This window comes from Alosa pseudoharengus, unplaced genomic scaffold (assembly GCF_046254945.1).
Source record: "Alosa pseudoharengus isolate Yale_2024_CS ecotype anadromous, Long Island Sound unplaced genomic scaffold, YU_APseudo_1.1 YU_APseudo_1.1_scf_13, whole genome shotgun sequence".
NCBI lineage: Eukaryota > Metazoa > Chordata > Actinopteri > Clupeiformes > Clupeidae > Alosa > Alosa pseudoharengus.
Genome location: NW_027468598.1, coordinates 357,221 through 373,043, shown reverse-complemented (window position 1 = coordinate 373,043; position 15,823 = coordinate 357,221). Strand labels below are relative to the sequence as shown.

The following is a 15,823-nucleotide window of genomic DNA, read 5'->3' as shown; positions in this document are numbered from 1 at the left end:
TCATTAGTCACATTGGATTTTTCAATTCCACATAAAATGTCCTCTTGATTCGATTACGGGATTTTCCAATGCAATTACGTTGTGTTTGTGCATTATAGCGACATGCTTCCTCTAGTGATGACCGTTCTGACTACAGCGATGATTCTGACTACAGCACTAACGAGAAGAGAAAATATCGAGACTATAGCCCGCAGTACACTGCCTCTGTAAGTACTGGGTAAAACTGAGATTTATATTCATAATGATACTCAAGGTTTTCCAGAGAAATGCACGTGCAACATACTTAAAATAAATAAATAATATCTGTTGGAGGGATGTCATTTTCATATCTCAAAACTCATTTCAAATGTTTTGCTGAGAATAAAATGGCTATGACTGTCTTACTTATTAAGTTTCATACATATAACACATTTAGTCAATTTAAGTTAATGTATTATTAAATTGTTAACATAATGTTAATGTATTATATGTTTCATACATTTCAGTAGCCTGACGCATCATACTTAGATTCTAGTCAGAAGATGAGTCTGATATTGCTCCATTGGGACGTAATTATGGGGTGTGTTTCAACCGATACAGGGGGGGAATGCCTCTGCACTCTGAGGGCCCTATCATGACATTCTAAAGTGCATCGTCACTCGTCAAAAGTCTATTCAAATTTAGTAGGATGTCCAGTTCACATTGGGAGGGGTTTCGTTCTCAAAAGTGGAGCGCATGGCGTAACAAGGTGTTCCTAGGTCTTTTAATCAGTCATATGGGTGTGTTTGGGGCGTAACATCATTTTAAACCAATGAGAATGACATCTGTCATTCCCTTTAACGGCGCAACACGCGATATGTCAAATAAATGCATCGGTATTTTGGCATTCAACGGCGCATTTGAAGGAGGCTGCTTGCGAGACCGTATGGAATAGTCATTCTTAAACCATGCTTTACTAAAACCTAGCATAGCCTTCACGCATTTGCACTCGTCTATTATTTGAACTCATTGGCAAAGTGAAACTAACTTCACCAAGGAGTCAGTCAACGACAAGACAGTTATATGCAGTTACTTTCACTATTGACTGACAATGGGTTACCATCGAAAACATAGGCTGGAAAAAGCAACACTTAACCTAATGTTGCTCAAATGACTGAATAAAACAACATTTATTCTGCAGAGGAGTTGCTTATATCTCGTGACAGTGCGTCTTCAGCTGTGCTCCATACGTGTCTCTCCCCTCTCCCCTAATCACTTTTAACCGTCATTACCAATTTGCAAATGATGGTGAATAACTACTCATCATGAGATGTACAGTATTTCGTAATATCTTTATTCTAATTATGTTTCCCATTGTAATCGTGCAATTTAATGCTTTGCGTGGACGTGCGCTGGTGAGCGTTCATGAATGATAGAAGGATGGTGCGTGCACCTGCCAATATGACTGTTGACATGCGCTCTTAAAATAGCATATGAACAACTCGCCATTGACTTCTGACCAGGTTTAGGTGGTGTATGATAGCGATTTTTAGACAATGCGCGAGTCTCCTCCCTAGGTTGTTAATTGCCACACCCCTGGGCTCAATGCTTATAAAAAAACGTGCAAAATACCGAATTCAACTTTCCGCGGGTGAATAACGAGTATTACGCCATGCGCTGGTGACCCAAAATACAGCCCTAAGACTAAAAAGAGAGACATATTACACCCATTCTTAAATCTTTACATTGGCTCCCAGTTAATTTCAGAATTGATTTCAAGGTTCTACTCCTATTATATACACGGGTTTCCCGTTTACTAACAAAACTAGATGCGCGTGCAGCCGTGGGGTAGAAGACGCTTGGTGGCCGTCCACAATGTTATAAACTTAACCTAAATAGTCGGCTGCTGTAAGCTACAATCGGATTTTTTTGTATACCCCTGTTGTCTCAATGATAATAACATCTCATTTCAGACTATATGTCAAAGTTTGCCGTTCATTTGCATTATTAATATAACATTGTATTTTGTCATTTTTGGCGAAGACATGCATTCCGTTAGGGATATTGAACATATTTAACATTCTCTAACCATCGTGATTTCGAATTAGTGCAGTTTTCAGCACAAAAACTCATTTTATTCTTTTGCTCTTTTGCATTGATCTATGCTGTTCTATGGTGCTTTCTGCCTCTCGGTTGCGCATGCATGTTTTCGTGACGTTGCATAGAAATCCATGTATAAGTCACTGAATGGACTTGGCACCAAATATTTTTCTGAAATGCTTCCTCAATATACACATGGTAGAGAGCTAAGATCTACTGGAGCTGTCAATTAATAGTCGCCAGGGTAACCAAGCAAGGAGAAATGGCATTTAGCTATTATGCCACACAGCGCTGGAATCAGCTTCCAATAGATATTAGATTTTCCCCAACACTAGTGTTTTAAAAAGAAACTAAAAAATTAACTTTTTCATTCTGCATTTATTGATTTAGTTTTTAGGTTTATTTTTTATTATTGTTTTTATTATTATTATTTTACCTCCTATTCATTCAGTCTTATTTCCCCCTTGATCTATTTTATACTTACTTTTATTACTATTATTATTACTGTTAATCTTTTCTTTTTCTTTTTGTTTCTTTTAAGCACATTGAGTGACATTTTGTATGATAATGTGCTATATAAATAAACTTCAACTTGAATTTGAACTCAATTGGATAGACATTAACCAATCAGAGTAATGAAATAGCTTACCGTGAGCTGGAGGAAAAACACACAAACCATCCTTCTTCTTCACAAATGCCTTAACATTGTGTTCTGGTCTTTTGTAAAAGTATCTCCTACAGTGGGCATCGCTTTCAAATGGGCACTTCAGTTGCGCATTACGAGGCGTGAAGCTGCGTGAAGCTTTAGTACCACTTTCAGCCACTGTGCGTCGCTCTGCCACTGTACATCGCTCTGCCTGCCGCCCCTTCTGGAAAAGCTCGATTTACCTCGATTTAGGCTACTTGGGTATGGCTTAAGGCTTGACTACACGGTGGTAATGGAAATCGAAATTTGCTGTCTACATTATTGTCAGTGTTGGGTTAACGCAACTACGCAAAACAAAACAGTGGTGTGATAATTAACAGGCTACGCTATAGAGGCTTAGACAACTATGACCCACGTTTTGGTTTCGTAAATTAATTTGCCCTACTTCTTGACTGCAATGTAATCAATTGACTGCTTGACATGTCATTTTTATTTTTCTGTACAATAAACAAATACATCTGCTTTATGCCGCAGAATTACATTCATATTTGGAACTTACATAGTCCAATGCATCGTTACACTACGTTAGTGTTTCCCAAAACCATAGTAGCAACGAACGTTCGCAACCACTATCGTAAAGTTGTGTAGTTACAACTACACCTCTCGACCTGTGGTAGAATGCTAGTAGAAGCATAGTTCCAGGGATCTTCATGTCAAAGACGTCACTGACACCAGTTATTTGTTTGCAAATTAATAATTATAAATATATTTAGGTTTCTAATTGATATTCACCATACATCCATATTTTAAAATTCCCAAGGCAGAAAACACTCGGACAAAAGACATGTAAAATGTTACGCGAATCAATTAACTATTGTAGGCTACCATTAATTAATAACGTAGGCAACACCCAGGTAACATGTTGTCCAGGCTATCTGAAACAAGGGGTTGCCTCTCATCTACAACAACTGGTTACCTTAGGCTGCTACAGTCGTCAGTGCACTGTGCACAGTAGGCCTATGCTACTCTTTGTGGTTGATCAACTAAAAATAAAAGATGTATTTGGTGATGACGTTATTGTAGGACTAGTAGACCTAAATTCTGAGAAATTAAATGGTACAAGAAACGATCTACATAGCACACCAGACCGCAATGTCTTCAAGGGTTGAATGAAGGGAGTTTGCAAAAATTAGTGTATTTTTCAAGTCAATAAACATTCTTAATTTTCGAATGTCTTTGTCAGGGAACATCTGACTTTTAAAAACCATAGGCCTGGTAGTCGCTCAGACAAGGAGTTATAAGATAAAGGCAATACCATTTGTGTCACCTAATGCAGTTCAGTGAATTAGCAAGATACCATCAGAAGGCAACAATCATAAAGCACAGTGCGCGCGCGTGCTCTCTCCCCTGCGCATAAAGCTGTCTGCGTGTTGTAGGCTAGATTTGCTTTAGTTCTTTCTATCTGCTTTACTTTTGTGAGTTGCGACCACCTAGGCTATGTTATAGACGTTCTATGAGGTACCAGTGTTTAGCTGTGTCACAAAACAATAAGCTTTGTCAGACTACTTTTAAAATGATATTCAGGGCTATATACATTTTAAACATTCGGGGCTGAAGACCCGACAAAGCCTTGCGTTAATTCTTCAGGTGGGAAGTGTCAGGAATTTTCATACGAGAGACGCTCTCATTGGTGGTTAGTATATGAAGTAGAGAATTGACAGCAACATATCCAATCACATTATGAGAGATGCTGAATTTAACATAAACTGCGATGTTTGATTTTAAATTAATGTAAATTTAGCCGGGACTGTAAGCTGGCATACGTGGGTGCTCGATGTTTTCAGTGGATGCCCGAGAGACGGAGCAGCCACGGTATCGGCGCCTATGACAAGCGTATCTCGCGGTTGCATCCATTACAAACAAACATCCAATGTGATGTTTGTTTGGGATTGGGGAGAGCACTAAATGCTCTTCTGAATAAGCACAAAGTCAAGCCTTTAAATGAAAAACACTCTTTAATAATCAAAGAAATAAACGCTAATGAAGTAAACTTGTGACCATCAAAAATAGTTTATCGCCTGTAACTCCGTGATAACAGGACGTAACAGGAAGGCATTTGGCTGAGCAACGGAGGTTAATATGCTCTATATTTTGTCCAAATGATGTCTGTCTATCATCGTTGCACTCGGAGAAAACCAGAATGTTTAATTTGTCCTGCGTTTCTTCTATGGCTGCAAACGGGATTCACTCGCCGTTAACCAAATATTTCTTTATTAGGGCAGGCAGGCATATTTCTGGCTATTAAATTATTTCTAAACCAGTCTGCTAAAGTCTGTAGTGAAGTCTGTGTAGGGTTTTCCAGCTCCATTTCTTTTTACGAGACACCCTGCTCACTTGAGACCTCTGCCGGTTGTTGCAGCGTCGTTGCAGCGTCACTGGAAAAATACAAATTAATGTCGCGTGATCCCGCGCGCGGACCGCGAGGGAAGCTGCCAAGTCGAAGCACTGCCCACTGTACAACACCCGATAGCGAAATCTAAGACAACTAAATACGTAGCAGGGTAGGCTATTAGGAAAAACGGATATTTCCCCTCCTTCATTTTTAAAAATAATTGAACACCGATGCTAATATGTTGGGGCTGGGGACTGGTGTCGCAAACCCTTCGAGCAAACAGGGGGGTATTCCATCAACCTCGCTAATGAAGGCAGCGCTTAACAGAAATAGCCTGGCTTGAACTAGCGTAGACTTTCACTTGGGGCTGAAGCCGTTCCATTATCTCAAGTTAGCGGCGTCTTGGCCTCGTTTATTCAAGCGAGGTTTAGTTCAGCTTCATCTCTGCTTGTGCACGAGGTAGGAAAGTAGACCAAAACAGTAGATTGAAGAAAAGACGATATATGTCGTAAAATTAAGACAATACTAGACGATTTATGTTCGATAGGCAAGCGCCATCTACAGGATTTTCATCGAAAGTCATCAAATTTAACATCGAGAGAAAAAAATAGATTGCCTACAGAAATGGGAGAATAATGAAAGCATACATTTAAAACAGCAATGCTAATGGTTTGAAATCAGTTGCGAGTTTGATTGGCTTCACTCTTGAACACATAGACTACAGTCTATGCTTGAACAAAACGAGTGAATGAATACATAGTATAAAGTCAAAAACAACTTTGGCATATATTCAAAACTATCTATAGCCTACGTTCTTATATTAAAAGAGTTCACTCCAAATTATTGTCTAGGTGTAGGTGGTCATAAAATACATTATTATCAACATAATAGCCTATTGTCTCCCATGCAATGGCTTTCAATTTAATTTATGCCTAGTATTTAATCTATGTAGCACACAGTTGATTTGACATTCATGAACAATCGTCGACACATGAAGCAGTTTTAATTATTAGCTGTCTAGGCTACAGAATAATTATCCCTTGGCTTGCATCAGATATAATATTGCCCACTGGCAAAGCTGTCACTGGACAGTCTACCAAATGTGCATGACCCTTTATCAGCAGTAGACATATGTCTTTCATCAAAGATTATAACTAAAAATGCTATTATCAAGGTGATAAACAATGTAGCCTTAATACTTTGTATGGGAAGCGAACCTGCGAACACGCAAGATTGTAATTCCTTTCCTATGCCGTCTCGTTGCACGTTACACCACCACCAAGCGTAAATGACGTAGAGTAGGCTAGCACGATTCCTAGAACCGCACGCATGTGAAGTTAAAACATTTTTAATTGTATAATCTTCATACATTCTTTGGAGCTAGTGAATCCATGCTTGATGCACTGTCGGAAAAAAACATGTCCCTCATTTGCAATGATGTTGAGTAGTAGGAGTACACGAATGAAAACAGGAGATGAACAGGGAAAAATAACAATAACAAGTGATGCAATTCCAAGAAATTACTAGTGCTTACAAAGTGGTTGATACAGTGTTGCTTGGGTAATTGAGGTAGTTGCTTGTAGTTATTGCAGGGCTTAACATTTTTCAAAATCGGGGGAATTCCCCCCTTAGGTTATTCATATAGGGGGGGGGATTTACACAATTGGGGGGGGGGGGTGATTCTGATACCAAGTCAAAAATTGTGATTTCGATACTTTCTTAAAAATGTACTTGATTTGGGGGCCCCCACCACCTTGACGTCATCAATAATATTGAATATAGTAGTGGGATCATTCACAACAGTGGTCATCCTAGATTCTGCTTTACTCTCTCAACACACACTGAAAATGATGGCTTATGTGATATGTAGGGTTGGGTATCGTTTGGGTTTTATCCGATACCGGTGCTAAATCAATACTTTTAAAACGGTGCCGGTGCCGAAACGGTGCCTGAACCGGTACTTTGTTTTTAAAATGTTTTAAATTAAAATGGTCTAAAGCATGAATTGCTTTTTTTTTATTGATAAGACAATTTTGAACATGAAATTGAACTGTTATGTTCAATTTACTATCAATATCTCATTGTTCCTACGAATAATACATTTAAATGTTAAAACAGCTTGCCATGCATGCACACACAATGGTGAGCTCTGCTTTCAAGTTTACCCCATAGACTGTATATAGAAGAGTCTATGGTTTACCCAGTGTAGGCGGTTTGCCATAATGCATGTTAAAACCGCTTGCCATAAAACTGCCAGGTCATGGACAACGGCATTTGAAAGCAAGCTAATCTAACAGGGACTCTATTTTCCAGTTAATTCAGTGTGTTCCCAAATGCTTCAAGACATTTCTTGTCTTAACCCATAACACGCAGTAGTTTTGAACATGTTAGGCTATATGTCGGTGTTGAAGTGTTTAGATTCCTAGTGCTAGCCTAGTATTTTAACAGCAACTATGGCTATTCGCTAACACCAGTCAGCTGAGTTTAATTAGCGATAACATACGGAGATGGTTTCGTAGCCTCTTTGACAGCTCAGTGACATCAGGTATGTAACCTACATATTTATTAACCTGACTCCGCCAGATGAATTTGCTCCGCATATCCATCTGGGAACTTTTCATTGAAGAACTTTTGGGAAGGGGCGGACATACTGGTTAGCTGATTGGATAAACCATCTGTCGATCACCACCTTTGTTGGTTATCGACGGGCCAAATCAACCAATTAGATGAACAAAGTATTCTTCTAATGCCGTTTAACATACAATTAAGTTAGGTAACGTGACAAACGTTAAGATGTTTTAACTTACCATTTATGAACCTAATCAACGACAATTCCCATCAAGTTTTCACGGTAGGCCCTACACTTCTGAAGATAGTATATTCCTCCATTATGAACTGGAATCAGCCGTGGAGGATGTCTGTGTCGTTCATTCCTCCCAGCTGCATGGCTGAGACTCATAGCTTCACAGTTTACCCAGGAATACTTTCTAATTTGAATAAAACTTGCGCGATAGCTATGCTCATCTCTGTGGATGCAAGCCAACGCTGATTGGACGTTCGTTTGGTGAACGGCTCCAAATTTTCTTTAACGGAAAGTATCCAGACTGATCTGCGAGTGAAACCCTGAAGCTCGCGAGATCAGGATGGTCTCATGAGGCTACATATTTATGTTTTTGCCAGATAACTTTTAACATGATCTTCATATTCATTGTGATGCTATATGGGCCTCATGCACATGAAAGATTAATATCATGCCATTATGTTGTTTAACACACCGTGAAATAAAGTTTTCACCTTACAACTTTGCTGATAACATTTCAAATAAATGTCAGTTAGCGCATTAGCAAGGATATTGTGTAATGTATAGGCTAGCCTACTGTTGACGTTGTTTCATAGCCTTTTGCTTGTGTGTAGTTAGGCCCACTGCTAGAGTTTGTCAGGAGCTCGCATGTCGCTTTAAAGTAAGCAACTTGGGCTCACGCAAGCTGTCAAACACTGTCCACTCGCCTATGTGGTGCACCCCTCTGGTTTATACATCCAGTGTTTATCATATGTTAGCTAACTGTATCTGGATGTGTTGCTATCAGAGCAAGACGTTAGAGATGGCGCATGACATGCAGTGATGCCTCGTATAATTTGTTAATTTTTTTTTAAACGCTATTTAAGCACCGAAATGAGGCACCGAAATCCACGTTGTTATTCGATGCAGTTACTACCGTTTGTGTCGGCACCGGTGCCATATTAGAACCGTGTTTCGGTGCCCAACCCTAGTGATATGTTTCTATTTCATATCTTTTTAAATTCATATAGAGTGCATTTAGTTAATAATGTATAGTATTTTACTAGTAATTACTAGTAGCTAAACATATTTAGTAATTTGAATGCTTCATATTGATTTTTAAACTATTACACTTAGGCATATCTTTAATGTGGTGTGTAGGTCTAATTGAGTGCACATTGGTGATGTGTAGGTGTAATTGAGTGCCTGTCACTTTAAGAAATACGTGAGAGTAATTAGCCTTCATCCTGACGGTTTTAGGCTAGTGAATAAAAGTTGCGCATGGAGCGTAAGGATATGTGGATGCAATTCATTATGTCTTCTATGTCATTAGATAAAATAAATGTTCAAAAAACAAACAAGTCGAAGACAATCTTTCTGGGATCAAGTGTTTTGCAATGTTCACTAATGATTTTAGTGAGCATTACTGGCAGACGTGATCTGAGCTAGCATAGTTAGCAATGAGCTCTCTCCAGATGTAAAAGTTTGCCATGGTTGCGTAGCCTATTTGCGTAAGCGCAAAGTGGTTCTCTCTCTCTCTCTCTCTCTCTGTGTGTGCGTGTGTCTGCGTCTTCATTGAGGCTATGTTCAATTCAACTCGGTAGTTGATCCGTCTGGTCAATAGCACCGCATTTACGCCACTTCATGATTAGATTAACGTCATCAGACAGGCTGTAAAAGTGTATGCGGGAATTTCTCGCATTATGATGGCTAGAGTTGCGGGACTTGAACAAATTATGCGCAATACCCGCAATCCCGCAGTGAAATTTAGGCCCTGTATTGTATGTACAAAAAAAAAACTGACTATGTCCATCAAACCAACCAGGAAGTAAACTGAAATGACTATGGGATGTTTGTATGTAAGTCATTTCATAGTTGGTTAAAATGAAATGACGATACTTTAACTAGAATTGCGGTTCCGAGGAACTGCAAGAGTGGGTTTAATCAGGGGCATGGAACTCGGCCTCATCCAAGGATTCCAACGGTACCTCATTTAAGTTACATGCACACACCTTCATATACACAGATAGCCCAGCCTAGCCCATTAGAGCTCTGCCAGATGGCTCAGAACTCTGCCAGGTGCAAGCTTAAACAATTAGAGCTGTGATGTCACAATCGAAATTTGAATTCTGAACATTCCGCCATTCATTTCAATGGGGCCCAAAAACGCAGAAAAACGGGAATACCGCTAAAAACGACAAGGGCCAGCAACACGAAAGCAACAAGCAAGTTACACCGGTTCGGGCCTGAATTTTTGGAGTTCGAACTGCGTCGATAGCTCAAACGGTCTAGGAGCAGTAGTTCGTCCAAAAAGTGGGTATATAATAATAAGAAAACTTAAGAAGAACAATAGTGGGCTTGCTGGATCAAACCCACTAATAAGAAAACTTAAGAAGAACAATAGTGGTCTTGCTGGATCAAACCCACTAATAACTAGAATTGCGGTTCCGAGGAACTGCAAGAGTGGGTTTGATCAGGGGATTGGAACTCGGCCTCATCCAAGGATTCCAACGGTACCTCATTTATGAAAATCGGACATACGGGTCAAAAGTTACATGCACACACCTTCATATACACAGACAGCCCAGACCAGCCCATTAGAGCTCTGCCAGATGGCTCAGAACTCTGCCAGGTGCAAGCTTAAACAATTAGAGCTGTGATGTCACAATCGAATTAGAATCCTTGAACATTCCGCCATTCATTTCAATGGGGCCCAAAAACGCCGAAAAACGGGAATACCGCGAAAACGACAAGGGCCAGCGACACAAAAGTAACAAGCAAGTTACACCGGTTCGGGCCTGAATTTTTGGAGTTCGAACTGCGTAGATAGCTCAAACGGTCTAGGAGCAGTAGTTCGGTCAAAAAGTGGGTGAACAGGAATAATAAATAACTAGAATTGCGGTTCCGAGGAACTGCAAGAGTGGGTTTGATCAGGGGCATGGAACTCGGCCTCATCCAAGGATTCCAACGGTACCTCATTCATGAAAATCGGGGACACGGATCAAAAGTTATCTGCATTAACGCAACATCCAATAAGCTAAAACGCATAAATATAGTGGTTGCTATGCTGGTTGCTAGGGCAATCATGCTGGTTGCTATGGTGGTCACTAGGTTAGAAGGCCAGGAGAGGCCTGAAGGGTCAGTTCTGAGGTTGTTGGCTGCTGGAACCGAAAAATGGACTGCATTTTCTTAAAAGACAATGTGACTGAATGTGACTGAAGTGCGGGCAAAGTTTGCACAGAAATGTACGATTTTTCCCACCCTCAACGACCTCGTCATAAAACTTGTTTAAATGATCACACGACGCCTCCTTGCTGCTTTGTCGTCTACATCAGCCTTTCTCAAACTTCTTTGACCTGAGGCCCAGTCAAGGCAAACTTTGGGGTCATAGGGCCCACCTACATGAACCCACCCCTCCTCCCACCCCCCCATCAAATTGTAACGATATCACAATTATTATTATTATTTTTATACTAGTTTCATTGTTTTTGCATTGTTGCATGATTGATATGCTATTTAATTACATTTCATTTGAATGCCTGAATGTAAGAATTCAGGAAACACAATACCAGCTTTTAACATTTCTGCTGTTTACTAGTTTATGTAAATCACATAACACATGAACTGTTTACATACTACTGATAGCCCATTACTGTACACAATAATGTGCCCATTCATTAACATATATTAAACATCAGGCGTCTTGTTTACACATTTAAACCATATTTGCACTTTGAATGCACTTCGTGAATTGCCTCTCAAATTGTTCCATTCTTCCTATGTCACTAAAGTCCTACTGTATTTTATATCAATTTCAATATTTGACATCTGCACATAAGTTCTACTCATCTAGACAAATTAATGGACAGAGCCTTCTGATAAGGCTGATTATTGCATCTGCAGTGATGTATCTGACTTGACTACATCTGTTGCTGTTGTGAAATGCCACAGTTACCATAAAGCCTTAACCTTTACATCCACTGACATCTAAACATCCAGTTTGTTGAGGACATTTGACACGTGTTGCCTGCAGTTAAGGGTGCTAGGAGAAGAACATTACAATGTTTACCTAGAGTCCATCTCTTCAATAAACCTTATGATGTGATATTATACCATGTTTATTTTCTTCCTGTGTTGTACTAGATACATTGTGAAACTAACATGTCTACAGCTAAACACACCATTAACAGTGCAGGGATTTTATCACAGTGGTAAGATGTTACTATACACAATATGTACCTTGTGGAGTTTTGAATATTTTAACGTTGACACTTCAGCGGTGGAGGTGGGCTAGTGTATCATATGTGGCACCGTTGTGTCCACAGATCTGTGAGGTAGCATCTGACTTGATTACATCTACGTCTTTGGGCATGTTATAAATCGCCAGAATCATGTCGAATGCATGCACATTTTAATGCATGTTTTTCTGAATTTCGGAGGTCTTGTTATGAAAGCGGTTTCCCAATCATTCATATGGGAAAAGGTTCTTACACTTTCAACATAAAGTTTGTATATTTACACTTCGAATTTCGTTACAGCATTTATATCACTGCTACTGGCCTTGTCGTAAGTTTTTAGAGGGGGTGGTATTTTTAGGTGTAGCTGGACTAAGTTAGCTTTACTGAACTCAACTCGTGTTTTTTCTGGAGCTGCGTCCGTAGCCTACTTGCTGTAAGTTTTACACTTACGGTAGCATAATGAGGGTCTCTACATGTAAACCTAAGCATTGAGAATGTTGTAAGTGTACAGGCAATTTATTAAAAAGTTTTACACTTACGGTAGCATAATGAGGGTCTCTACATGTAAACCGAAGCATTGAGAACGTTGCAAGTGTACAGGCAATTTATTAACAAGAAACACACCCGCCATCTCTTCCGTGTATATCCTGTTGCGTTCAGTTCTCATTCTCAGCTTCACGCGAGATTTACCCAGAGAGTTCTGTTTTCGCCCGTCTGTATATGTGAACGAGACGTGAACGGTACTGTTTTTCTTTTTAATAAACTGCCTGTAGACTTACACAGTTCTCAATGCTTCGGTTTACATGTAGATACCCTCATTATGCTACGGTGTAAGTGTGTTGCTATTTGGAGCCTTGATAGCGATTTATTTGTACTACGTTTAGTTCAAGCATCGTTGTTGTTTGGTGGGTCAGGTGACGAGCCGTCGAATCACAGCACAGCACCCAGAATGCATTGCAACACAGTCATGAAGGGACTCAGCGTTAGGTCGGCTTTAAATAGCATACAGAACCAATAGTAATATAACGTTGTCTGTAAGCTCCACAGATCGTGGCAAGACAATTGAATTGATTGTGGACTTCTTGCTGGGCAACGATGAGTAACTTGAATAGTAATGCTGCGTGGATGTGCATGATATCTGTATGAAAGTGTGTTTCTCAATGTAATAATCTATACAACTGTACACATGACTAAGTTCGAATGGAGCTAGCTGGGCATAGGACTGGGCTGAATGGATTGGTGAAATACTTTTTTTTTTTTTTTTTTAATGACCTATATGAACATGATTTGGCTTTAAAAAAAAAGATAAGCGCTGTCTCATCTTTTTTTACATGACCTTTACAACTGGTGCTGGCAAGGCATTGAACTGGGCTGAATGGATTTGGAAAATATATATATATTTTTTTTTTAATGACCTGTATCAACATGGTTTGGCTTTAAAAAAAAGATGAGACAGCGCTTCGCGCTGTCTCATCTTTTTTTACATGACCTTTACACTTAGTGCTGGCAAGGCATTGAACTGGGCTTCATTCAAGGATTCCAACGGTACCTCATTCATGAAAATCGGACATACTGGTCAAAAGTTACATGCACACACCTTCATATACACAGACAGCCCAGCCCAGCCCATTAGACATTGCCAGATGGCTTAGAACTCTGCCAGGTGCAAGTAATCAACTCTAGCAGCAGAGCTCTACCAGGTGCAAGTAATGAGGTGCTGTGATGTCATAAAGCCCCAGCATTCCGCCATTGATTTCAATGGGGCCCAAAAACGCCGAAAAACGGGAATACCGCGAACGACAAGGGCCAGCGACACGAAATCAACAAGCAAGTTACACCGGTTCGGGCCTGAATTTTTGGAGTTCGAACCGCGTCGATAGCTCAAACGGTCTAGGAGCAGTAGTTCGGCCAAAAAGTGGGTGAATAGGAAGATATAATAATAATAATAAGAAAACTTAAGAAGAACAATAGTGGGCTTGCTCCGCAAGCCCACAGCATGGCAAAGCCATGCTGTGGTCTTGCTGGATCAAACCCACTAATAAATAAATAAATAAAGTAAACTTAAGAAGAACAATAGTGGTCTTGCTGGATCAAACCCACTAACTAGAATTGCGGTTCCGAGGAACTGCAAGAGTGGGTTTGATCAGGGGCATGGAACTCGGCCTCATCCAAGGATTCCAACGGTACCTCATTTATGAAAATCGGACATACGGGTCAAAAGTTACATGCACACACCTTCATATACACAGACAGCCCAGCCCATTAGAGCTCTGCCAGGTGGCTTAGAACTCTTCCAGGTGCAAGCTTAAGCAATTAGAGCTGTGATGTCACAATCGAAATTTGAATTCTGAACATTCCGCCATTCATTTCAATGGGCCCAAAAAACGCAGAAAAACGGGAATACCGCGAAAACGACAAGGGCCAGCGACACGAAATCAACAAGCAAGTTACACCGGTTCGGGCCTGAATTTTTGGAGTTCGAACCGCGTCGATAGCTCAAACGGTCTAGGAGCAGTAGTTCGGCCAAAAAGTGGGTGAATAGGAAGATATAATAATAACTAGAATTGCGGTTCCGAGGAACTGCAAGAGTGGGTTTGATCAGGGGCATGGAACTCGGCCTCATCCAAGGATTCCAACGGTACCTCATTTATGAAAATCGGACATACGGGTCAAAAGTTACATGCACACACCTTCATATACACAGACAGCCCAGCCCAGCCCATTAGAGCTCTGCCAGGTGGCTTAGAACTCTTCCAGGTGCAAGCTTAAAGTGGAAATGAAGCAGTCAAATAAAACAGATGTCTATAGCACTAGTTAAATATTTAAATATACCTTAAATACAAATTAAGTCAGAAATATGACCCGTTATTCAGAATAAAGAACAAACAAGTTGCATTAATTTCAGCTGTGTGCCGCCATCTTTGTTTTCAGAAAATGATGACATCACAAGAATGGTTGGTACAACATTCTATGCTGTTTATATAGCGGCTGTCATAGGCTCAGTTAGCTTACTGCCTCAACAAAATGGATATGGACGAATGGGATAGACCCACCAATGAGGACAGGCATCCAATTGCCTATGCTTTTGAGCCAGTAAGAGCAGTGGGAGTTTTAGTGCCCCCAGAGCCTGACTATGGAGGAGAAATAGATGATCGAGAGAGAGAGAGGTGATCTGAGCGCACAGAAAACAATCGGTGGTGCTTATGTGGGGGTTGTGTCCCTATGTTCACTGACATGCCACACATGGAGAGTGTCTGCTGCCAGGAAATGAACCTGGGACATCTCATCCAAAATAACAGATATATAACGTCCAATCCTACGTGCCAAATGCTGTCATTAAAGCGAGACGTTGAAGGTTGCAATGCGGTCGCTGAGGGACATCCGAGCCGAAACACTGGAACGCCCAATAAACAGCAGTTAACCAACCAACACACTCTTGATAGGTTGTGCAGAGGGGGTAGGTAGGCTAGGGGACTACACTGATCGCCTGAGACTACACTGATTTTTACACCCATACTCAGTTGTTCTGCAACGTATTATCATGGTAGAAGCTGCGATACAGTACTAGCATAGCATAACAAGCACATACTGTAACTAGCATAGCATTAACCCTAAAATCTTGCTACAAGCGGCACATCCGTGCATTTATTTACTTAAAGCGAACAGCAGGTTATTTTATGTTAGCTTACATAAACAAATAAAACTCAGAT

At 40.3% G+C, this 15,823-nt stretch overlaps 1 protein-coding gene across 1 annotated transcript in view; it reads left to right on the top strand.

The window, feature by feature from the left end:
* The window catches only part of zc3h4 (zinc finger CCCH-type containing 4), a 130,379-nt gene that overhangs the window by 14,971 nt on the left and 99,585 nt on the right, over positions 1-15,823 (top strand). Inside the window, exon 3 of the mRNA XM_076281798.1 lies at positions 99-206. Within this exon, the coding sequence (XP_076137913.1) occupies positions 99-206 (108 nt within the window). The remainder of the gene's footprint in view (positions 1-98; positions 207-15,823) is intronic.